Source organism: Cervus elaphus, chromosome 18 (assembly GCF_910594005.1).
Source record: "Cervus elaphus chromosome 18, mCerEla1.1, whole genome shotgun sequence".
In the NCBI taxonomy this organism is placed as follows: domain Eukaryota; kingdom Metazoa; phylum Chordata; class Mammalia; order Artiodactyla; family Cervidae; genus Cervus; species Cervus elaphus.
In genome coordinates, this window is record NC_057832.1 from 103371132 (window position 1) to 103397958 (window position 26827).

A 26827-nucleotide genomic window follows, 5' to 3' on the forward strand; every position below is an offset into this window, starting at 1 on the left:
TACCACTTGGTTATCATGAAATTGTAAATGTGGCAAATGATTATAGAAGTGAGTTGATAGACTTTAGTCCCAGGTTAGATATTCTTAGATACTGTGGTGATTTCTATTCCAGATCTGTTGTTTTCTTTCTGAACAGTGGGGACTTTTTACTACACTTGTCCTAGAGATAGTACAACTGATTCTAGCCCAGGCCTCCGAACCCTTGAGGCTCTGAAGTGGATTGATTTTTATAAGCAGGATCTGCTGGCAGTAGTGATTAAAACAAACAAACAAACAAACAAAAAAAAACCTGTTGTTTTTGTTGCTTTGAAGCTCTGCAGATGAATAGTGGCCCTTGAAATGATTTGCAGGTCAAGACCACTTAGTCCACTGTGGCCTCCGCTGGCCTGGTTGGCAGGTGTTTTAGATTGCTGGTTCATTTCCTTGTCTATGTTCTGAGAACTGACCTCCCTGATAAGATTTTGTTCTTTAAATGAAATAACACATCTAAATGGATTGGCCCCTTGCCTGCAAAATAGTAAGCCCTCAGTAAACATTACAGCATTACTGCTGATGCTGCTATAATTTGGAATAATGAGGATTAAATTATAACTGCAGGATTATATTGCTTGACTCACCCAACTTCATGCCTGACACATAGTATACCCTCAATAAAAACTTCCCATTTACCCCCATGTGCAAATGCCTACTATACCCTCTTCTCAGTTTTAGGCATGGGTAGCAAATCGATGACTTTCTGGCCATAATGAATCTTTCCTTAGGTCTACTACTAGAAATAATGAATAGCTAGGTTAATATCCTTCTTAGTCAAGGAGTTTTTAGAATTAGGTCTTCACGGTTTTAAAATTGCTTTTTCCTAATAGCATATCATAAAGGTGCATGTTAATTTTAAGCTGTTTGTCTGCTTGTACAGATGCTGTTGACTGAGTACTTGGATATGAAAAATACACGTACGGCCTCTGAACCATCAGCTCAGCTCAGTTATGCCAGCAGTGGACGCGACTGTGCAGCCTTTTTTGCCAAGAAGAAGCCTCAAAGGCCAAAAAATTCTCTTTTCAAGTAAGTATCTCCCTGCTGGTAAGATAGATGTTCAGATGTGTTAGATCCAAGCTGAATGGTTCTCTACTTTATTAACAGTCATTATTTCGCCCAGTTAAAGTTGATTTGAAAGAATTATGATAGCGATATATATTCCTCTCATATACTGAATATATATATTCAATTTTGTGTATTTTCGTCTTCTGTAAGAGAAGTGGCTATTTTGAACTATGGTTGCTGGACTATCTAAAACTTTCAAAAAAAAAAACTCTGGAATTCATTTCTGGGTATTCTTATATAAAATGAAGAGAAATTCCCTTCTTGTTTCTGGGGAATTTTATATGGAATGAAAGGAAATGAAGTATTTTAGCCTTTGCAAAGGCCCCAAGTGCCAAGAAACAACCTTTGTTAATAAAATTATAAAGCTAGCTAAGTAGTATTGGGTTTTACTTGAATTAATAAAAGAATAACGTGGACATTCTTTTTTCCTTATTATGACCAACTGCCCTCCTCAGCTGGTCATAAGTTAGTGTCAGTTTGTTAACAGCTAACAGTTAATATGATTATTAACATTAATAGTAATAGCAGTAACAGCTACCATTACTCAAGTGCTTACTATGTACCAGGCACTGTGGTAAATGGATTTTTCAGGAGAGTCTCAAATTAATCATAATTTAATTCAGATTATATCAAATTTGGGCAGCAAGAGTAGTAGTTAACACTTCTGAGTCCTTACTAAGTGTTAGCCAAGGCATAAAGCCATTTTCATGGATTATCTCATTTACTCATTCATTATAAAAATCTTACGGGTGTGGGTACTATTTTTCATCCTCTTTTACACATGAAAAATACATGAGGCACTGACCCCTTAGACACATACAATTTAGTAAAGAAGACAGACAAGTAAGTACTTGTGATGGTACCATGAGTGCATGGTATTGGTGGAGGCCATGAAGGGACTCCCAATCAAAAGCAGCTCTTAAGCTTCTCAGGAGATTGCTAAACCTTCCTGGGAGCAAAGCCAGCCCTTCCCCTGAGTTAGCAGTGCTTTGGGAAACAAAGGCTACAAAGCACTACTGGTATTGTTCATTCTCATGGTCAGTGACTTCCTCTGCTCAGCACTAGTCAGAGGGGGTTATTGGACAACATACATGGTAAAGAAAAAGCTCATTGGAAACTGAAGTCTATTTGTCAAAATTACACATGATCTAAATGCAGTGTGGTATCCTGGAACAGGGAAAGTTTATTAGTGGAACACTTTTGTGAGATTCAAATGAAGTCTGTAGTTCAGTATCATACCCATGTTAATTTATTAGATGCAACAAAATGTATTGCAATTATGTAAGACATTAACATTAGGGAGGGTTTGGGGTGAAAAGTATACAGAAACTCTTTGTACTGTTTTGTATCTTTTCTATAAACTTGATTCCAAAATTCAGTTTGTTTTTTAAAAAAAATTTAAAACTTGACACACAAGAGGTTAAGGAACTTACATAAGTTCACATAACTAGCAAGTGGTAGAAACAGGATTTAAATCTTGGTTAACCTATGTTCTTGTGAGGATTAATAAATATTTAAAAATCATATCTGCAAATCTAAGCATGTAAAGTGAGTACAGAAATGCATCCCAGTGTTGTCAATTCCTTCTTTTTGAATATTTGGAAGTCCAGTATCTTCTATTGATTCACTTTTGAGATTTGTTTTCTATCAGGAGAGTTCTTAATCATTAAGGAAGGTTTCAACAGTTCATTTATCTTGTAGTTTTGAGGAGAGGAGATTTCCTGTGCCCATACTGTAGTAAAATCCATTCTGTTTGTTGAATTTGTTATTTAAAAAAAAAAACAAAACACGACACAGTTTTATTCACAGATTGTTTGTAGTATGAGTTAAAATGCTTTAGTCTGCAAGTAACATAGGACCCCAAGTGAATAGGTTAACTTGTAAGAAGGTTATTACCTCACACATAAGAGTGACTATAGAGGATTCCTCAATTCACCAATACAGTATCATCATGGACTCCATCCTTTCCTTTTCTCTTCACATTCAGTCCCACTCCAGTAAAAATGGTGGTGTCAAGGAAAGTGTGTGATTCACCCCACAAATCTTTTTTTTTAATTAATAGGCTTAATTTTTTGTAGCCATTTTAGATTTGCAGAAAAATTGATTTCCCTTATGTACAGAGATTTCCCTTATGTTCCTCTGCTCCACAGTTTCTCCTCTGATTAACATCTTGCTTAGGCGTGGCACATTAGTTACACTTGAGGAACCAACGTCGATACATCATTATTAAAGTCCTTTGTTTATATTAGCGTTCCCTCTCTGTGTTGTATATAGTTCCACTGGTTTGGAGAAATACATGATGTCATGTATCTACCATTACAGTATCTAAGAGAGTAATTTCACTGCCCTAAATATCCTGTTTTTCACTTACTCATTCCTCCTTCTTTTCCTTACTCCCAAACCCCTAGAAATGACTGATCTTTTTTTGCTTTTAAACTATCTCTGTAGTTTGCTCTTTCTAGAATGTCTTACAGTTAGAATCATACGATACCCAGTCTTTTCAGACTGACCTCTTTCACTTAGTAATACGCATTTAATGTTCATTCATGTCTTTTTGTGGCATCTTTTGTGTTGCTAAATAATACTAGTTTTGTGACTGTACCACAGTTTTCCCTTTCAATTACTGAGAGAGATCTTGGTTGCTTCCAGCTTCTGGCAGTTATGGATACAGTGGTGATAAACATTCATTTGCAGGTTTCAGGGTCAGTGTCAGTATTTGACTCATTTGGGTAAATGCCCAGGAGCGTGATTGCTGGATCACATGGTAGGACTGTGTTTTAACTTTGTAAGATACCATGGAACTGTCTTCCAAGATGGCTTTACCATTTCAAATCCTTTTTAATTCATGAGTAATGGTTAGTCATCCATTTGTTAATCTTTTCTGCCAGTGGCAAAGCCCCTCTGCAAGTTTTCCTCAAGAAAACTAGGTCTGAGGCCCATTCCTGAACCAGTCACTGGCAAGGGGAAGGAGACCATGGTGATTGTCTTTAAACCAGTGAGAGTTCATCTTTGGTAATAGGTCTCCACCTGGAGAGGGGGCCCCTTCCCCTGATCTTCCTGCTGAGTGAAGAGGGAGGGAGGACACAGATGCTCAGATAGAATTGAGGCTGTGCCAGCAAGCAAGATACAGTGGGAGAAAGGTGATTGATGGAGGCAGCTATGACTGCCTCAAGTACTGCCTAAGGCCTACCATTAGGCCTTTTCTTTCCTCTCTCCCCTGCCTTCCTTCCTCCACCCCTCCTCATCCTCCTCTTCCCTCCTCAAGCCCAACTGACCATTTTCAGTCTACACATGTTGCCAAAAGCAAGTTTCAGGGTGTTTGGATTTCATGCTGTCACCCCTCACCCCTGACTTTGAACATAAGACCATATGAGCATTTTTAGACACCTAACCAATCTTGAAATTGTGGTTTTGGAAAACGTAAGTTATTGAAAGTAAGTAAGTGAACTTAAGAAATCATTACACCTTTATTATTATTGCATAGTAATAAAACTCATCACTCACACAGAATTAGGCCATTCTTACAGATCTGCCTGCTTCTTGTCTTGGTTCCACCATTAATGAGTCATGTGAGTCAGGGCTGTTCTCCTGTCTGAGTGGCCTTTAATGCCTTTGGCTGTAAAATGAGGTGAGACTGGCTAATCCTTCTTGTCTCTTTTTACTGTAAAATTGTATCAATCTGTGGCTTGTTGCAAACACAAAGAGGATTCCCAAGTAGTAAAAATGCACCAGGTCATAAAGGATTCAGATTCTGGCAAGTCCTCTGTTCTTATCACATCCATGAAGAACTTTATTGCTCTCTTTAATTGCCCCTAGCCAAGGTTAATTGGGTGTATTTAAGTCTTCTCTTATGGTATTCCGTGTGCCTTTCTAGTCTTTGCTCGAGTTTTTTTTTTTTCCTCCTTGCCGTTTCTGATCAGTAGCTGTCAGTGTGTTTTCTGGAGGTCAGTGGTTTCTTGTCAGCTCTTGGCTGGCAGGTGGCACTTTTGAAGTACTGCGCACTTTGCCTTCCTTCTGGCTGCTCGTGCCCTCAGTTCTGGGCAGGGTGCAGAGAAGGATCAAGTAACTCAAGTGTTTCCCTCACACTGACATTCATCCTGGTATTCATCTTCCTTGTCAAGGAATGGATAAAGAAGGCATAATTAAGAAAATATTGGGGCTCCTTTGTTGTGACCAGAAACCTGTCCCATTATCACTGATGCTCATTCATTGTGTTTACCCCTGAGTGGCTATAATTCTTAGAAGGATTTCTCCTGTCAGCCTGTTATCCTGGCTTTGAAAGCCTTAGGTTTGAAATGGGATTTCTTAGCACATCGAAGGATTTACTGTTTGATATAATCATAATTTTTCCTGTTTGTTGTTGTTCCTTATCTGCAAGTTACTCTTTTTTATTTTTTAAAGAATGAGTGAGTGAATGAACAATGCCTTTACCTTTTCTTTCTAATTAAAGAAATTGGTGCCTTTTTATTTATTTATTGTTGTCTGTGCCCTGTGGCATTCGGGATCTTAGTTCCCTGACCAGGGATTGAGTCTAGACCTCCTACATTGGGAGCCCAGAGTCTTAGCCACTGGACCACCAGGGAAGTCCCTCTGCAAGTTACTTTCAAGACTATGATTTGTTTCTGTTTTTATTCACTTTGTTGTCATTTTAGCTTTTTAAGACATGTTCTAGATCACGAACCCATCCACCATGTCTCTAGCCTCTGAAACCGTTCCTGGGGAGATGTGAACAGACATTGTGTAGCTTGGTATTTTTAGAAGTATTTTATGTGGCAGGTGGCAGGTGAGAATCCTGACAGCTGCTTAGAAAGTATATGGTTTTTGAGGGCTGTTCTGGAGAGACCGCAGATGTCTTGTTTCTCGGTGTAGCTATTTAGCATCATTTCAGGCAGCCCACTGTGCTCATCCTCTCACTAGTTGGAAAGGCAAGAGTTTGGCTCCGAGGAGCCAGTATTTCTGTGGTGGCAGCTGGCAGCCACTGAAGGCTTTTGGGTGGCATAGGAGGAAAGTCAGAATGACTTTATGAGATGCTCTTGTGGATTGTGTATAGGGATCATGGCGAGTGATCTGAAGACCAAAGAAAGTTGCAAGAGATCAAGTTGTATCAGTTGAAATCAAGAATGAGCAGAAGACCCAAATACTGTCATGGAGGAGCATTTCACCAGGAATACCATTCACAAATCTTGATCCATGGCAGCCTGCCCTGGATCAGGACGTCTTGGTCGTGGAACACTACGGAGCATCCCACGGATGGAGTAGGATACTTTGGGGATGCTGGACACAACCTATTTGGGTACTCCCTCACTGTGTGTTTTTTGCTGCATTTCATTGCAGGTTCGAATCCTCCTCCCACGCCATCAGCATGAGCGCCTACTTGCGAGAACAGAGAAGGGAGCTGTACAGTCGGAGCGGAGAACTTCAAGGTGGGTAACTGACCCTCCCTGGAAAAACTCGTTTTCTGGAGGAAGATCTGAAGTGTCTATAGCATGTGAATTTGAGGTCTGCATTCTTAGGATTCTTTCACAATAGCAAAGATTTAAACACTTGGTAATCTGTTTCTTCTGTCATTTCCCATCTGCCACCAAGCCGCTAAAACTGTTAGTATGGCCGCAGGATTTATAGACCTGCCACCATTCAAGTGCGAACTCAAAGTGAAAAGAGAAGGAGGGCAATTTCTTCTTGCTTAAAGATGACGGACATGATTCCAGTCACCGTCGAGAGGAATGCCCCTCTTCTGTGGCTGCCATGGTTATTTTAATTATTGTTTTCAGTACTTTCTGGAGTATCACAGGAATGCTTGAGATTTGGAAAAGGGCAGATGCTGCCTCTGTCATTATTTAAAGGGAAGAAGGATGCCTTTAGACAGCGTGTGCTGATGAACATAGCTTTGATACACAGGATATTTGATACTTAGGTGTGGTTACTAAAGAGTTGAAATCTGAAGGAGAAAATACTTAAGAAAATAAGTAAATCTAATTAAATAAAAAAAAATCATGCCAATAACATTTTTTTCCCCTGTGATCAAAAGGACGCTAATCATGGTAAATGTGATCAATCAAGAAAGGTTCGTGAGGCCTGCTAAATGCAGCACAGGCAAGCACTGAAAGGGGTGGAAATTGTCTGGTACAAATAAAAGATAGAGCCTGAAGATCCAGTTGTGAAAGTAAGGGAGGAATATCAATATCAGGGACTTCCCTGGTGGTCCAGTGGTTAGGAATCTGCCTTGCAATGCAGGAGACGCAGGTTCAATCCCTAGTTGCGGAGTTAAGGTGCCCCATGGTGCACCTACAACAGACAAACACAAAAGCCCCTCCAGAAACCAAGCAATATCAGACAGTCAGTGGTTAACAGCTAAGCAGGTGGTAGGCATAAATTGCTGTTTGTTGAGGGAAGGGAATGATTTAGATTTAATTTCTAGAATTAAAAACCTAGAAATATGTTTGAGGATATAAGGAAAAGGACATTAGCTTACCAGCATCTTATTTAGTACTAAAGTGTTGCTATATGTTCTAGAAAACATGAAGTGTGTGTCTTGGAGTCTTGAAGTGGAGGAGTATGGAGAGTAGTTAGATTTGGAATAAGTGAAGGAGTGACCCGCTGTGTGGTCAGACAAGGAGTGAAGGAGGAATGTGATCCAGGTCGCTGCAGCCAGCGACCTCCTAGCAATGTAGGATGAACTGCAAAGCTTGGAAGGCAATGATAGTTTTGGAACACACATTCTTGTAGGACTGATTATACTTGAACTGCCAGGTAGGGGGTCTAGCAAATCATCTCACAGAGTTCATTTGTGAATTCAGAGTTGGCTTAAGGAATAGTTTAAAATTTACCCATATAATTCCTTTTCACCTGGCTTCTAGTATATGATCTCTGGGTTGGGAAGATCTCCTGGAGAAGAGACTGGCAACTCGCTTTGGTATTCTTGCCTGGAACATCCCATGGATAGAAGAGCCTGGTGGGCCACAGTGCTTGAGGTCGCAGAGTCAGACATGACTGAGCACACATAAGTATGCACTAGATTCTTCTTTTTGGTTAGATAGTAAGCCCAGTGAGTAAGCAGTCTGCTCTAGCCATGTGGAGGGATTTTCTCTGCCCTCCTCCCCAGTCGTGGTCCATGATCTCCTGAGAGACAGTAATAGCCAATCAATGAAGAGTAGAGGATTCTGGGCCCATATTGCCTGCGTTTCAAACCTAGCTCCCGATTTCCTAGCTTCAGAAGCTCTATGCCTCTGCTTATCTCTAGATGGGGATAAAAATAGCAGTGCCTACCCCATGAGGTTGTTATGAAAGTTAGGTGAGTAAAGCTGTGAACAGTGTTAAGAAAAGTGCCTGGCGTGTAGTAACTCTAATGCCTTCCTCCTCAGATGTTGTTATTACTAGTTATGTCACTGTAGAGTTTTCACATACATTCTGTTTGTCTCCTCATTGGGCTAAATGCTACTCAGCTTTCCTACTTAAATTTATCATTTACCCTGCTGGCCCCTCCTCTCCCTAACTAACCTCCTCCCCACCACCCAAAAAACCACACACACACAGTTTCTACCTCTCTCTGAGCTCATTCCCCCTGCTGTGTGCTCATACATTTAGTGTTCCCTTTCTGATCACTTTGTGCACTGGAGTGTGGATTGATGCTCACTGTTTTGAGTCGGCCACTGAAGTGTAAGCTCTGAGAGGGAAATGCTTCTTTATTTCCTGTGCTTTGCACAGTGCCTGGTATGGTATATGTTCGATAAAGACTGACTGACTCACTGACAGGAGGAATATGGGTGGTAGCGTTCCGAAGTAGGATGGACAAGGTCTAAAGTAGGATGGACAGCTTACCACTCAGAAGTTAGGAGGCCCAAAGGAGATGGGACCACTGACAGCCATTATCAGCTTCCTAGGTTTCCATTTGCTTTTAAGTTTAGGCTGAAGTAGAGCCTATACATGGAGAAGGCAATGGCACCCCACTCCAGTACTCTTGCCTGGAGATTCCCATGGACAGAGGAGCCTGGTAGGCTGCAGTCCATGGGGTTGCACAGAGTCGGACACGACTGAAGTGACTTAGCAGCAGCAGAGCCTATACATAAATACATTTTTGTTCTTTGCAGTTATACATGGCTTTATTAAGTACAAATATTGCCTTTGAGCTGTCTGGCCTATGACAGCATTGCTGTGTATAATTGAAAAACATTAAAATCCAGTTAAATTACAGAGGACTTGCATTCTGCAAGGGTGGTTAATTAAAGAATCATCATAATCTTAACTAGGAACTTCCCGTCTTTCAACAAGTTAATTGAAATATGGAACTTTCAAGCAACAGTCTATTGTACTTACCTGTGTTGAGCAAAGCAGGCGCATTTATCTCTGGTTACAGGTAGAGAGTAGCTAGCAAACATATCATGTTCACAATAGTCATTAAAAAATAATTGAACTGAACTGACACATCACATGCTTGGTGAGAGACTATATCACCTGACCAATTATTGTACAAGTTTGGTAGTGTTTCATTTAGCAGCCCGAGTTTCTCTGAAGAATGCTTTTAATATTTCAGGGAAAAAAGGTGGGGGGTGTCATACCAATTTTCCATTAAAAATGGTCATTCTTTCTCAGTTATTCTATTAATCTGACTGGTCCGAGGACCACAGTGAGATCCACATTTCAGCTTACCCTGAAAAGGTGTAGCTGAATATTTCAGTCACATCATGAGAAACTGGCAGGGGATTTTCGTCACTTCTCTTAACACCATATAGCTGCGGTGGTTTGGTTCATGAGGTCAGCTCTTCCTTCTGTTGTAGGAGCATGGTAAAAGACAGACCATCAAAGTAACATTAAAAAGCTCAAATCTGACAAAAAGTTCAGTTCCTGCCAACACTTCCAATTCATCATGCAATTAAAAATGTTACCCAACCTAACAACCCACAAGGGGGAAGAAAAGAATAAAAAAATGAGATTTCTTTGGTACCATCAACCCATCTCAGTTGGCTGTAACTGTCAGGGTACAGATGGTTCATTATATAGTCTGCTGTTGGCAATTGGGCTGAGGAGGTGGGGGTGCGATTTCCAAGTGTGCAGGGTAACAGGTGGAAATCAAACTTGTGTATGTGTCTCCGTTAATCACAGACGTCCTGTTGTTCCAAGCCTCTTCACTGACTGGTTCATTGTTCCGCTTAGGCAGCCATGTGGTCGCTTAGAAAGATACTCATTTTAATGAATGTTTAGCTTGAATATAGCATCTCAGGTTTAGTGCATGATTCTCCAGGAGAATAAGATAACTGATGAACACATTATCTCATGAGGGTTTAAAAAAAAAAAAAAAGGAAAGTCAAAATACTCACTGCAGCCCATGACCAAAATAAGCTCTTTGGTTAATCAGTCCCCTGTGCCTCGGACCTCTCATTTGAAAAATAGAGCTGTTCCCATTTCTGACTCTTTTAGGGGGGTATGGTGACTGGTAAATTAGATATTAAAACTCTGGAAAATATTAGAATAGCTGTAATTGATTGAAATTAAAATAGTGTGTAAAATAATTGATTGTTGCAGACTGAAGGGTGCTGCCCCCCTCTTTATCCCTCATTTTCTCCTCCCCTCCACTCCCGTTGTTTCTCTGGGTCGGCTCTCCTCAAGGTCACCAGTGACCTCCATCTTGGCAGATTTTGTGTTTGCTTTTCTGTGTTCATCTCACTGCCTCTCTCAGCAGCTGTTTTCCGTTCCTCTTTCTCATGTTCTTTCTGAGTCTTCTCGAGGCCTCCGTGGAGCGTCTCACGGTTTGGCCCTGGAATCGCTCCTGTGCTCTCCGTGTGGCCTTTCCCCAGACGAGCTCAGCCAAAACCAAGCTTTGCCTGCGGCCTCGATACAGATGACTTCCAAGTCTGGGTCTCCTGCCCAAATCTCATTATTGTTTCCCGATCTCTTCCAGCATCCTGTCTCCCCTTCTCACATCCTAGCATTCTTAATCTCAGCAGGTTTTTTATTTTCCTCATGATACATTAAAAAAATATATACATCTTCATTATTGACTGGCGATTTTTTGCAGAAGCTACTAATGCCTATGGTTGGCGATTTGTTATGTAAGTGAATTTTGAAACACTCTGGTCAATAATATTTGGGTAACAAAAGATGTATTAATACTCCACTGGTCAATCAGTGGTTAACTTGTTAATTTTCTACACATCCCTCAGAATGCAAGCATTGGTGGTGTGTTCCACGGCCTGGGACAATGCTTGACTTGAATTAGGCACTTAGAAAATACATGATGAAGGAGGAGGCCTCTATCCTCAACATCTTACAGGTAGATTCAAGCTTACTTATTTGAGAAACCCTAGTGGGGGGTTTTAAGAAACAGACTTATAGTTCTGTGATTTGTCTATGTTCATTTTTAAAGATGTTAGAACTCACGAGTGGGTAGAGTACATTAATTGTCACTGATCCAAGTTGAAATGTATGCTCAGTTTCGATTCCAGTTTCTTCTCTGTCCTGGGGCTATTTAGTGCTTCTATTTGTTCTCAGTCATATCACCTTTAAGAGTATTGGTTTTATTCCCATTAGTTTAATGAGTAGCATTTCTATTGCCCTGACATTGAAATAGTCTGTAAAGCTCCAACCACTTGAGAATTGACTTCTCTAAGAGGATTTGCTTTACATAGTAAATACAGAAGTAGTGGCATCAGGGAAAAGTGGGCTCTTACACTGACCTGACCTGAATTTTCTGAGTTTTTCTCTCTAATGGGTTGTTGGTTACTGGGGTTGTGAATACTTAATAATATTGTGTGTAATTAATCTGCTTGGAGGTGCCTTGCCTTAAGGTAAGGCAATATTTGAAATAGATTAACCATGAGTTGATTATCCTTTTCACAGAGAATTTATAATAAGAGTCTCCTAAGTAGCAAGCTGTTCTATAATGGAACATTGAAAGCAAGATTTCACTTATGCATACATTTTCAGGGACATTTTGGCTGAAGTGAGTGAGGCACAGTGATTTTATACTCATACCACTCTTTTGTTCCACAGCCTTAAATATAAGAACTTGTAAAGTTTTATATCCTGAAATCTGATAAGAAAATTTTTTGTAGTCATTAAAATTTTGCTTAATGACTTTGTTAATAACTCAGTAACAATATACAGGTGACATGCCTAAAAAAGAAGTACTTTTTTTGGTTAAAATTGCGTATAATTATTTCAAAATAACCTTAATCTGTTAGAGTTAGTGCTTCTGTTTTAAGTTCTAAAATAGTGTATGAAAATTGATTCCCCCTCCTTTGGGGTATTTAATATTCTTTTTAAAAAGACAGATTATAACTTACTTATATGTAAGATTTGTCTCATAATAAAATTATAATCAAATTTTTATAAGTGCTAATTCTAATTTCTTTGTCTGTTCCTAAGAAGTAGTATTATAATAAATGTACTTTCCTCAGGTCATGAGCAGACAAATGCATTATTTCAAATCATGTAGAAAATAAAATGCCACGACTGTTATTGAGTATACCAACTCTTAGCCTTAATCTATGAAATGTAGATATTTTATTTAAAATTTTTTGTTTTTGTGGATTTAGTTTATATAGGTATTTATTTTCTGAGTAAGTCTAGTTCATACACCATCCTTTCTACATAGTGGACAAATCGCTGGTAGTTGAACCATGGAGAAAATGGAACAGGGGAGTGCAAAGAGGCCATTGCAAAGCCTCATTTAATAAAGTCTAAGAAACTCACTCTTGACAAAGGATCCTTGGTCATTATGCAGAACTAGTTGTTGACATATAACCTTATTTTAAAAAAGCTTTTGTCCTACCCATTTATTGATTCATCCATACAAATAGGAAAGAAGGGGAAATGCTGCTAAATGAGATATATATATATATTTGAGTTTTAAAAGTCATACATATGCATGTCTATTTATGTTATGCTTCAGTTAAACTCTTTTTTTAAACCCAAGTATGAAGAAACTACACCAAAAACTTCTAACATGATGCAATAGAATTTTGAAAGTTAGCTTCTGTCATAATTTTCATCATTTGGTTCACATTAATTTTTTAATAATGTAAAGATAGCAGCTTGATGCTGTTCCTTATTTTCTTAGACTTTCTTTAGGACCATAAGAAATTGCATTTTGACAACTCTAGTAGTTTTTATGATGCAGCTCATTCAGATTTGAGGTCTTTTAGAAGATAGAGAAGACCACAAACATTTATGGTATGTAGTGAGGGCAGTTATTAGGAACTGATGGGAATGCTGTATAACAAGTTTATCATTGCCTCAATAAGACACAATTCATAAGGTAATATTATATTTTCAAAATGTGATACTAATGAAATACTAATAGAGATTACCTTATTGAAAGTGATCTGATATAAAAATTCAGAAGTTGAAGTACACTTGCACATAGTATGACATCTAGAAAATAAAGCAGTCGATGTTTAATGCTAGAAAGTGCTATGGAACTCATAATCTAGTGCTTTTAATCTCATTTTCAATCATAGAGCCCGTCTTCTGTTTATGTCTTGTTTCACAGTTCAGTATAGAAAAGAGATGAAAGTGGCTATGGTTTGACTCAGCGAGGCTGGGGGTCAGCCCCTCCCTGACTTAGACCCTGCCTCCACCTGCTCCTTTCCCCTTCCTCTCTGGGGCACCCGAGGTAACTGGCAACTCTCAGAAGTAGACACCTACCCAAAGGAAAATTTGATATTGGGAGAGAGAGAATATTATAGGTTTGGAGGGATAGGACAGATTTATCAATAATGAGTGGTGAGACAATTGAGTACCTGTAAAGGAAAAAAAAAAAAAAAACAACGTTGGATTTGAACCTCATATCATTTAGGAAAAGACATTTTTGGTGGGCAGAGAACTCAGATGTGAAAGGCAAAACTTATCGACAAGTATGTTCATGGTAGCAGTGTTTGAATAACAGAAAACTGGAAATAAATGCCATAGTCTGAAGAAAGGAAATATATTAATAAATCATGGTATAGCCATGGTTGCAAGTGAAGGGATAGTAAATAGCAATGAAAAAGAATGAACTCTGCTTTGCATTAGTTTGGTTGGATCTCAGAAGCAATCACATAGGACTGTGTATAGGCATAATGCCATCTACATGAAGATCAGAAGCAGTCAGAACTGAATAGTATCTTCTTTGTGCATATGTCTTCTTATGTGATGAAAATGCAAAGAAGGTAAAATAGGGGCATAAATATAAAACTTAGGAAAGGGATCACCTCTGGAGAAGATGGAGGAGTATATGATCCAAGAGAGGAGCACATGAGCCTTAGAAAAGAATAGGAGTGTTGCGTTTCTTAAGCTCCATGATGGGAATGCTAGTGCTAGTCTTATTATTTTTAAAACCATACAAATGCCAAGTACACTCTTACATATATTATATATTTCATTAAGAGTAGAAGTATAATAATTAATTTTTAAAAAGCCCTCTAGGTCTCCGGAGACACAATCATACATTGCAGTGTAATGCTACTGTTTAGAAGTCTAAACTAGATTGGAGTTTTCTGCAATAGCTGGATTCTTTTTTTTAGGCCTGCACCATTTCATTGAAACTCCATGCCCCTGCTGAAGCTGTGAATGATTACTGAACTAGTCCTGTACCTTACGGACTTCATGAGAGGACAACTTTGGAGTTAGGCGGGCTCCCTCCTCTCTGACTTGCACCTTCCTCTCTCTCATCCTGCATCTGGGTGTCAGAACCTAACTTTAAGTCAGCTGCTGTTCTCCTTTTTCTTGCTGTGTTTTCTAGGATTTCCTGTTGATTTATTGAATCGGAATGGATTTATCATGTGTATTTGTACTGGACACATCACTAGGCCACTAGGATACAATGATGAACAGAACCAGGTTTTGAGTTTTGCCTTTTAAAGTAAAAAAACCAGAAAGGGACTGTGAGTGTGTCACAGAGACTGGCGTTTGTCTCCCAGCATTTGTTCTATTGACAGAACCCCTAATTTTTAGCTATACACATGGCTACCTCCAAATATAAACATGTCTAAGCTTTCCTTGCAGCCAGCCAGGGACACATAATCCAGCCAGCTGAGGGTGAGTAAAGTGATGTGTGTAATTCAGGTCTTACGTTTAAAGGGAAGGAGAAGACTCTTCTTCTGTCCCAGCCTGGTGCGTGTGTGCCGTGTGAAGATGTTCTCACATACACAGTATGAATGCAGTGTGGTGGGGAGTCATCTTAGACCACGTGGGTGAGGCCGCTCTGTAGGGATGGTTGGGCAACAAGTGAAAAAGAGCTTAGGTTTCTGGTCCCGTGGAGTGTTACACTCTGATGGCCAGAGCCACCGTCCCACCTGTACGTCTCCATGAAAGAGGAAGAAACAGTCTTGTTTGTCACTAATAGTTGGATTCTCTATAACTTGCAGCTCTACTTACATTGCAATTAATTCAACATACAAGCAGGTGATCACAGTGCTCTGATACGTGCTATGATGGAGCTGTATATATATGTATGTAACTGAAATGTGTGTATAAGTTCTGGAAGAGGCAGGGTGACTTTCATAACTATTTAAGTTTTGTATTATTAAATACCCTAAGTATTTAAGGTTTGAACTGCTTATGAAGAATGAAATGTAGCTTTCCAGATAAAGAAGGAAGGGGTGGGCAGTTCAGGCAGTGGGTATGGAGGGATAAAGGCATGTAAATGGGAAAGTATAGGCTTTTCTTGTTTTGTAACATTAATTGGATATAACTTTTTCTTTCTTTAATTAAGGAAATCAGTTCATATATACAGACCTCTACTGATTATAATTTATAACTTTGGGGAACCAGAGATGACAGAAAGGATACCAAAGCTGTTGTGAATGTCTCTGGCTGTTGTGCATCATAGCAATTAAGAGATGAAGAACTGATAGAAACCAGTGGTGTGCTGGTGATGATAGGAATATAAAAGATTATACTAGACCAAAAACTAAATATAATCACATACTGGATTTTCTGAGTGGTGTTCAAGTAGTATAGTCTTGTCACTTTATTAAAAATCCTACAGGAAAAAATAACTGTTTTAAATGCAATTGCGGTAACAGTATTGTATCGGACTGTACAGTAGTTTTGGCTGGAGATCCTGGCAGCACCTGGATCATGAAGGACCAGCCCAACCTAATTCCAAAGTCCCTTGTTCAGCTCAGGCTGCAGATGGCAGCTTGCTTCTGTATGGAGGTGGCAGAGTTGTGTGTACTCACATTGGATTTCCAGCTTGTCATTGTGGTGTGGATGAAAATATACATCAAGTCACTGTTGGCTTCACCACAATTTTAAACTGAAAAGCCCATATTACAGTAATATATGATAGTCTCTCTGAATGCTACATGAATATTGTAATAGTCATAATATAGGATGTTCATTCCTAGAATTGTGATGACATGTACTGAACTGCAGCCAGTTCATTTGCATATTCATGCCCACTTAGCTCAAATAAGTCCCTGTTTGTTTGCACATTAATGCCTGATTTCAGCACCAGTTAGCTCATTTACATATCCCTGTTCAGTTGGTTAGTGAGGTTCATATGTGGAATATTGGTGCGGCTGTTTGAGCTTTGAGTATCTATGGGAGCGTTCTTGTTTAGTGGAAGGAGTACTTAGTATTCACCTTGCTTTTACCAAGCAAGGTATTTTACGTTTCTGAGCCCCAGATTCCTCATCCATGTAACGAAGCCAGCAGTACTCTTAGTCTGCCTCTTTCTTAAGGTTCTGGTAATTGATGTGTCGGTGGTGACAACATAGTCAACGTTTTCAGGCCAACCATATTTTAGGCACTGCTCCTAGAATGTCTGCATGTGGAAGAGTTCTTGGTGCTGTGGAAGACAAGACAGGCAAACAGTTTTCATAAATAAGTACCTTGGGGAGCATGGAGGAGAAAACAGAACATTGCTGGGATAGCCATAGAAACTGTTACAAAGGAGGAATCTTTGTATTGAAATGGGATGGACTTCCCTGGTGGTCCAGGGGTTAAGAATCCAGCTTCCAGAGCAGGGGACTCAGGTTCCTTCCCTGGACGGGGGATTCAGTGTCCACATGGCATAGGGCTGCCCCCACTGCCGCAGCTAAGACCCTATGGAGCCCAAAGTAAATAAAGAAATATTAAAAAAAAAAGTTGAAAAGATGAGTTAACTGGACTGACCATGGGAAGGGCACTCACCGCAGGTAGGGAGAGGATGTGACACAACACACAGCTGTGTGCGAGCTTCAGGGAGATGCAGGTATTTTGTTGTGGTTGAAGCACCAGGGGAAGGTTGGACCCAGTCGAGGGGGACAGTTGGGCAGATCTCAAGGGACCTGGTATGACAGCAGGAAGGCTTGTGAGTGATGAGGAGTCGTCTAAGGATTTAAAGCAGGAGAGTCACCTAATCAAATCTGCATTTTAGTACAAGTATTCTGGTGGCTTATGGAAGAGAATCAGTGCAGTGAGACTGGAGACAAGAAGGTACGTTGTGGTGTTGTTTCAGGTGAGAGCTTATAGGAGATGATGCCAGCTTTTTAGAAGGGTGGTAGCCAGTGAGGACGGAGAGGTGGGAGTAGATCCAAAAGCTAATTTCGAGGTAGAGTCACTTGGACAGGATTCATTCTGTGTGGAGTTTGAGCAATAGATAGGCTTGGTTCCCAGTTTTCCAATCTGGTGACTTGGGTAGATCATGATGTTATTTGTTGTAAGATAGGAAGTACAAGAAGAGAAGTAGTTTTTATGGAGTGTTAGGGGCGAAGATAGCTTTTTATAATACGTATTTTCATGTTTCTCTTTTAGTTTTGTTTAGGTCTATTTAACCTTAGCTAACCTAACTAATTGGATTAATCTGTTATCAACTCTCTGGTGATTAAGGCCTTCAGCATGTTTGATTACCATTACCATTCCCTTCCCTAAGTGTAATGGAGTTAAAGGTTTTTATCCCCCCCTCCCTCCTCTTCTTTCTATTTTTAAATTGCAAATACTGCTTTCTCCTTTCTAGGATTTAACTGATCTATTAACTTTGGTGCCCTTTCTATGTCTCTGAAGAATAGGAATTCTTTAATTTTTGTTTCCAGATATATCCTCTATTTTTGCTATTAAAATCAAGCTACTATCCATCTTTCTTAATAACTTGCTTTTTCGATTCTGTACAAGTTACTTTCTAGTTGTCTTAATTGTAAAAATAAGTTAAATGACTTCTCTGACTCTTATTCTGCCCAAACCTCTGGATTCTTGAGTCTTAGCCTCTCAGTCACTCTCTGTTCTGAGTCTGAGGATTAGGAGTATGATCTCTGTAGCAGGTTTCCTATCTGGGTGACTTTGGGCAAATTAGCTCCTTTGTATGTCAGTTTTATTTTCTATAAACTGTAAATATATCTATCTCAGGGCCATAGTGAGGATAAAAAGAGTTAATATGCGTAAAGTGTTTAGAACTGTGCCTGGCACATACTAAGTACGGAATAGTCGCTCAGTCATGTCCAACTCTTTGCGACCCCATGGACATCAGCCTACTAGGCTCCACCCTCCATGGGATTCTCCAGGTAAGAGTACTGGAGTGGGTTGCCATTACCTTCTCCAGGGGATCTTCCAAACTCAGGGATCGAACCTGGGTCTCCCACATTCCAGGCAGACGCTTTAACCTCTGAGCCACCAGGGAAACCTGAATAAATGTTAGTTATTGTTAATTTATCTATATTTGCACCCCTCCTGCCCCCCGCCCCCCGCCCCAGCACTTAGCATCATTCTTCATATATGGGAGATACTCAAAAAATAAATTCTTCTAAAATTAATGATTGAATAAGCTTGCTAACGGACAAAGAAATTCCAGTAAAATCTCCTATAATGGTCCTCTTTTGCTTCTTTTCTATTTTCTTTGATAAAAGCCCTTTTAGTTGAAGACTTGAGAAACCATGTTTAACGTGGTGATCATCCCAATCTTAGAATGTTAAGTGGCTTTCACAACAGTAATCTGGGTGGAATTCACATATATCTCTAACCAAGAGGGCAGCACTTAGTGACTCTATAGTGATCTGCTCTTCCTAATTATTTCCCCCGAAATAAATATGGCCATCATGAAAGCAGCCATTTCTCTTCAAAGTTACTTTGATCTTCAGTGTCACTAAGTCTGAATTTTAGTACAAAAATAATTTAGATTGATTAGTATATAGCAAAATAAAGAGGCTAAAATGTAGTGGACATGCCTTCTATCTATGAAGTAACTACTTTAGATATGAGCATTTGGCAGTGTTTTATGTACCTTGTTGTTCTGCCTTCCTCTTTCCTCCAGTTTGAAATCATTGCTTTGCTACTTGTGAAAATGAAAAATAAAAAAAGTTACACTCTAACTCATGATTTGTTAACAACTCAACTTAAAATATCCTGGAGCTAGCAGTATCATAGAGGGAAATAAATTGAAACGATCTATTGAAAACCACGCAAATTCTTAAAAACAACAAACTGTATGATTGAAACAAAGTAAAACAAACAAACAAACAATTACAGCTAATCTGAAAGGGGGGTTTTTGACTTGTCCTGAAAGGTTAGCGATGAGCCACGTGTGGACAGTATTTCCCACCAAGTGGCTGCAGAAAGAGAATTGATCCAAGTGAGGCTGTGAATGGGACAAACCATTCACTCATTGATTATCTACCCTTTTAGATTCTTTGACTTTCTGGAATCCATTGGAATCAATAATTCCAACTCCTCTAAAATGTGTCATTTAAATTTTTTTTCAAGAGGTGATCTCCTGCCACAAACATTCTTTTGTATCTAATTTGAGTGGTTGACTATCATTTCAAATCTGTTTATTCTGATCAATGTAATAGATGTAGTTTCCTCAGAATAGACACAGAATTTGATCTTATTTCATAAGGAATTGGATTCCTTTGTCATCCCCACATCAGTCAGTATGGTTCCCTTTTTTTTTTCCTTCACTTTCACTTCTAGGACATTTTGTGGTAAATATAATGCCCCAAGGGGAATAACTAGCTCAGTTTTAGATGGTGTTTGCTTAGTTTTTAGCCATAATTGTCTTATTTTACACTTTGAGATTTGTCACTGCCTCAGATATTTTTAGAGTAATCATGTAAATTTTATAAACAGGAATTGTCTATAACATGTGAGCCTTAGAACTGAATCCTTTCTGTTTCTTCTCCCTTATTTTCTTTTAATGACTGCCATTTGTTATATTTTACTTTTTATTGAGGAAGAATATACCTACACTGAGGGCTTCCCAGGTGGCTCAGTGGTAAAGAATCCACCTGCCAATGTAGGAGATTTGGTTTTGATGTTAAATCAAGAAGAATCCCCTGGAGAAGGAAATGGCAGTCCACCCCAGTATTCTTGCCTGGGAAATCCCATGGATAGAGGAGTTCTGGTGGGCCAAAGTCCATGGGGTTGCAAAGAGTCAGATTCAACTTAGTGACTAAACAACAACAGTACCTACACTGAAGTGTGTGACATATGCTTGTCTTGAATATACATACAAAATTTGACGTATATATGCAGAATCATGTAACCAGCACCCAGGAGGTTTTCCCATGCTTTTTCCCAATCAGCCTCACCTCCACAAGGCAACCACAGTTCTGATTCTAATGTATCACTTAGTTCTGCCTACTCTTTCACTCTTTATAAATAGAATCATAACAGTGTCTTATGTATCTGGCTTCTTTTGTTCAACATCATGTCTGGAGATTCATTCATGTCATTGAAGGTACAGTTTGTTTTTATTGCTATATATTCCATTGTATGACTGTCGAACAAATTATTCATTTCCTCTGTTAACAGACAGTGGAAATTTGTCATTTCCACTTTGCAGCTGTGATACATTAATATACTGTGAGGAATTTTGTACCTCTGCACTCATTTCTCTTGAGAATTAGCCTAGGAGTGGAATTGTTGAGTCATGAGTTAAGCATGTATTCTGCTTTAGAAGATAACTAACAGGCATTTTACAATTACAGAAATTAATGAGAAATTGTATGAAAATTTCCATCATTCTACGTTCTCACTAATGTGATTGTATAAGCCTGTTAAGTTTTCTCCATTTTGATGGATGTGTAGTCTACTTTCTTTAAAACAAAACAACCCTCTCCACCCCCAAACTCTAAGATCTCCCTACTTCTGGATATGAGTATTCAGTTTACAGGCTACTTCATGATTCACTGATTTTTTTTCAGTACTACAGGTTTTCATAGTACGTGAACCTGTATTCCTGGAAAGTCCTGCTTCTGTACATACAGTGTTACCCAGAATTCTTGGGTGTCTTTTCTTTTTAGAAATCACCTATTAATCTCATCACTTTTGTGATGGGATATAATGATCTTCTGTCTTCTCTCTTTGTAATTTTTTTTTTGGTCAGTGACTTTCTACTTTGAATTACATCTTTACTACAGGTATCTTACTGATATTCTTACTGATATTACAGGTATCTTACTGATATTTAGAGTTCTTACAGAACTCTAAACTGACACCAATGACATGTGACATTTATAATTCCTCCTTTTGTGTTTGAGCCAGATTGTGACTATGATGAAATATCATCCCCTTGCAGATATGATTAAAGTTCCTAATGATTTATCTTTGAGTTAATCAAAAGGGAGATTATCCTTGGTGGGCCCAACTTAATCAAGTGAGTCCTTTAAAGGGGCCAGAAGTAGTACAAATGTTACCCTTGAAAACATAATTCTTGTGAGAAGAGTGGGGTCTGTGGCAAGAACATGAAGTGGATCCTGTCCAATAGGTGGCAGGAATACAAAGATCTCAGTTATATCACTACAAAGAACTGTATTCTGCCAACAACCTGAATGAGCTCAGAAGAGGACCCCTAACCTCAGATAAGATTGCAACCCTGACTAGCACCTTAAGTTCAGCCTAGTGAGATCCTGGGCACAGGACCTAATTAATCCATGCCTGGACTCCTGATCCACAGAAGCTGTGAAGTAATCAAGGGTGTTGTCTTAAGCTGCTAAATTGGCAGTAAGTTGTTACACATCAAAAGAAAACTAATATAGTACCCAGTCTTGATACTTCATGATTCTTCCTTTGAGACTCTGAAACATTCCGTTAGATAAATGGATGGAAGTTGCTAAACTAGTTCCCTTATTGTAAGTAAGGAAAAGAATCAGCTTTTTTCTTCCTACTTCACATTTACTTGAGCTGCCAATCTTGCAATTATTCCTTGTCCCTCTAGTTCTCTGACTTTAATTTAGAAGCTGAGAGGGACCTTGAGGAAGGATGCAGTTTCTAATATATTTATGTTTCTGTAGACTTTATAGTATGAGGTAACAGTTTAAAATTTTTAGTAGTAATTTATATATACAATAAAAAATATCATCATGATAACCCTTTAATGCAAGTCAGAGGGTTACCTCTCTGGCTTCTCATGGGCAGCAGACACTGAACATGTCCAGATTGAACTCATGATCGCCTCTTCTCCCCATGCCTCCCAAGCCTGCTCTTCCTTCAGTGTATTCGATTTCATTAAATGGCATTCTTGGCTTATTAATTGCTAAACCCAGAAGTCATTTCTGTTTTCCACCTTTGCATTATACAGTCTGTTACAGACACTGCTGATACCATCTCCGCACCCATCTACTGTGATAGACCCATCTACTATTTTTATAAATGGCTCTTGCCTTACCCAGGTTCTAACTACTATCAGCTCTTCATTGTTTACTGCCTTGAATTCTTCCAAACCATTTGCTTATACTGGATCCAAAGTGATTTCTTATGTCTCTTGTACTAAACCATATGTCTTTAATATGCCCAATAAGATCTGCATGATTTGCCCGCCATTTATACACAGCCTGTTCTTGTTCCCTTTTTCTCACCATGACCTTCTCATTGGACTTCTTATGACTGACTTGCACTTCTCAGAAGCTGCCAAGCTCATTTAGGTCTTGGGTCCTCCTTACTTGGAATTGGTTTCCTCTATCTTCTCCTTCTCCTTGGTAAATAGTTGTCATCTTAAAGGTAGTTCTTTGCTTTATAAAAATAGTTTTTAAATAAAGCTTATTAAATACCATGTGTCAACCAGTATTTTTAAAAATCTTGCATGGAGTATCTTCTTTTGTCTTCTTAACTATTACTTTCTTCAGGAAGCTTTGTTTGTTTAATTTCTCCCAGACAAGGTTGGTTTCCTTATTTGTAACACATAGCATGCTTATGGTTATTCAACTAATTGCTTGTTTGTCTGAAATGTGTACTTAATTTAAGTTGCACACAGGCAGGAACCTTATCAGTTGTGTTTACTTTACATACCAAGCTCCTAGTTCAGTGTCTTGCATATAGTAAGTGCCCAATAATTATTCGTATGTCTTACAAATGAAAAGAAGTTCAGTGTTAAACACTAACCGGATGGTGAATTCGGCAGAAGTCTAGGTCTTTTCTCTCCACAAGTTTAGAGCTTTTTCCAGTGTGTTAGTAATACTTGAGATATATGAGTATATCAGAGGTTTTATGAGGAAGGAGATAAGGGAAACTAATACTGAGAAAAGAGAGTGCAGTTATTGAGATGTCGTTTTTTGAGAAGGTACATAGTTCTCAGTGCTTCTCTGGTGGCTCAGTGGTAAGGAACGCACTTGCCAAGGCGGGAGACTTCTATTTAATCCCTGGGTCAGGAAGATCCCCTGGAGAAGCAAATGGCAACCCACTCCAGTGTTCTTCCCTAGGAAATTCCAGGGTTAGAGGACCTGATGGGTGACAATCCATGGGGTTGCAAGAGTCAAGACATGACAGAGTGACTAGACAACAACATAATTATCACTTGATTCTCATAGTAATTTTGTCAAGTAGGTCTTGTTTTCTAATTTTTTATAGCTAACAAACCACTGCTTATGAGCGTTAACTAACCTAACCAAAGTCACAAAGTGGATAAATGATTGAGATGAACAGTTAATATAATCGCATTTCATTATATAAGGTTTGCAAATTAACTTGCATTTGAGATGATTTGTGGCTTTCTCTGTTTTATTGAGATAATGTAGCTTATTGTATGTGAATTCATTTAAAATGAACCATTTGATGAGTTTTGATGAGTATGTATACCTGTCAGGAGACGGCCATTCTCGTCACACAGAAAGGTTCTTTGTGGCCGTTTGAAGTGTGCTTCTCCCTCCATTCCTAGCATTAGTTGTTGTTGTTCAGTCATTCAGCTGAACACCGTGTCCAGCTCTTTGCGACCCCATGGACTGCAGCACACCAGGCTTCCCTGTCCTTCACTATCTCCTGGAGTTTGCTCAAACTCATGTCCATTGAGTCAGTGATGCCATCCAACCATCTCATCCTCTGTTGTCCCCTTCTCCTGCTTTCAATCTTTCCCAGCATCAGGGTCTTTTCCAATAAGTCAGTTCTTCACATCAGGTAGCCAAAGTTTTGGAGCTTCAGCTTCAGTCCTTCCAATGAATTTTCAGGGTTGATTTCCTTCAGGATCGACTGGTTTGATCTCCTTGCAGTCCAAGGGACTCTCAAGAGTCTTCTCTAATACCACAGTCAAAAGCATCAATTCTTCGGTGCTCAGCCTTCTTTATGGTCCAACTCTCACATCCATACACGACTACTGGAAAAACTATAGCTTTGACTAGGCCAACCTTTGTTGGCAAAGTAATGTCTCTGCTTTTTAATATGCTGTCTAGGTTGGTCATAACTTTTCTTCCAAGGAGCAAGCGTCTTTTTAATTTCATGACTGCAGTCACCATCTGTAGTGATTTTGGAGCCCAAGAAAATAAAGTCTGTCACTGTTTCCATTGTTTCCCCTTCTATTTGCCATGAAGTGATGGGACCGTATGCCATGATCTTAGGTTTTTGAATGTTGAGTTTTAAGCCAGCTTTTTCACTCTTCTCTTTCACCTTCATCAAGAGGCTCTATAATTCTTCATTTTTTGCCATAGGATGATGTCATCTGCATATCTGAGGTTATTGGTATTTCTCCCGGCAATCTTGATTCCAGCCTGTGCTTCACACAGCCCAGCATTTCACATGATGTACTCTACATAGAAGGGTGACAGTATACAGCCTTGACATACTCCTTTTCCAATTTTGAGCCAGTCCGTTGTTCCATGTCCAGTTCTAACTGTTGCTTCTTGACCTGCATACAGGTTTTGCAGGAGGCAGGTAGGGTGGTCTGGTATTCCCATCTATTTAATAATTTTCCATAGTTTGTTGTGATCCACACAGTCAAAGGCTTTAGCATAGTCAATGAAGCAGAAGTAGATGTTTTTCTGGAATTCTCTTGCTTTTTTTATGATCCAGCCCCAGGCAGCTACTGAAATGATTCATGTCATGAGATTAGCTTGCAATTTCTACATTTTATATAAATGAAATCATGCAGATACAATTTTATGCCTGGCTTCTTTCATTCAACATAATGATTTTGACATTCGGCCATCTTATTGTGTGTATCAGTAGTTTGTGCCTTTTTATTTTATTATTGTTTAGTAGAGCTCTATTGTATGGATATACAATAGTAGATGTGGACATGTCACATTGTTTAACCTTCCAGCTGTTGGAATTGTTTACAGGTTTTGGTTGTTGTAAATAGTGCTGCACTAAACTTTCATGTATTAATCTTTGTGTGGGATGTATAGTTTCAATTCGCTTGGAAATACTTGAGTGTGGGATTACTCTATCATATGGTAGGTGTGTGTTTAATTTTGTAAAGAGGTACTAGTTTTCTAAAGTGAGTGTGGTATTTTATATTGCCACCAGCAGTGTATGCCAACCTTGGATTTTTCAGTCTTTAAATTCAGACTTCCAGTGAGCATGTAGTGGTGTTTTATTGTGGTGTCTTGTACATTTTTAATGTAATATCTTATTGAGGTAAAAAGCGATGCAACTGTGGATTTGAACATTCTAAATTCAAATTAGAATCCACCTCAAATATTTTTTCTCTTGTTGTAATGACTAGTCTAGACCTATGTTGTTTCTTTCGAAACAACTTTTAAAATATTTAGCTCTATGACATTTCTAAGTATAGAGAAAATAGAAATCCCTATTTTAAAAGTCAACTGGATATGTATATGTATATATATATATATATATATATATATATATATATATATATACACGGTAACTCAGCTGGTAATGCCTGCAATGAAGGAGACTTGGTTTCGATTCTAGGGTTGGGAAGTTTCCCTGGAGAAGGGATAAGCTACCCACTCCAGTATTCTTGGGTTTCCCTGGTGTCTCAGACAGTAGAGAATCTGCCTGCAATGCAGGAAACCTGGGTTCAATCCTAGGATTGGGAATACCCCCTGGAGGAGGGCATGGCAACCCACTCCAGTATCCTTGCCTGGCGAATCCCCATGGACAGAGGAGCCTGGCGGGTTGCAGTCTATGGGGTCACAAAGAGTTGGACACAACTGAGGGACTAATCATATAACATATATATATATATATATATATATATACACACACACACATACACACACATATATGTATATATGTATGTATACACACACACACACACACTCAGTCATGTCCGACTCTTTGTGGACCCCATGGACTATAGCCCGCCAGGCTCCACTGTCCATGGGATTTTTCAGGGAAGAATACTGGAGTGGGTTGCCATTTCTTATTCCAAGGGATCTTCCTGACCCAGGGATCGAACTTATGTTTCCTATATCTCCTGCATTGGCAGGTGTGTTCTTTATCACTGTGCCACCTGGGAGGCCCTGTGCCATCAGGGCGATATTCATATGTTAACATTTATATGTTAAAAACAATGGTTGTTAAAAGTACTAATTATTGTATATCTGTATAGTTCCAGCATCTTCTGGAAGTGTTTAATATTTTTAAACAGCAGTGAGTGAGT

The 26827-nt window shown here is 39.1% G+C and overlaps 1 protein-coding gene across 2 annotated transcripts in view; it reads left to right on the top strand.

Annotated features, from left to right (window-relative positions):
- EXOC4 (exocyst complex component 4) overlaps window positions 1-26827 on the top strand; it is an 811527-nt gene that overhangs the window by 215524 nt on the left and 569176 nt on the right. For both annotated transcript variants that reach the window (XM_043871686.1, XM_043871687.1), the window contains exons 8-9: window positions 914-1059; window positions 6433-6521. In XM_043871686.1, coding sequence (XP_043727621.1) covers window positions 914-1059; window positions 6433-6521 — 235 coding nt within the window. The remainder of the gene's footprint in view (window positions 1-913; window positions 1060-6432; window positions 6522-26827) is intronic.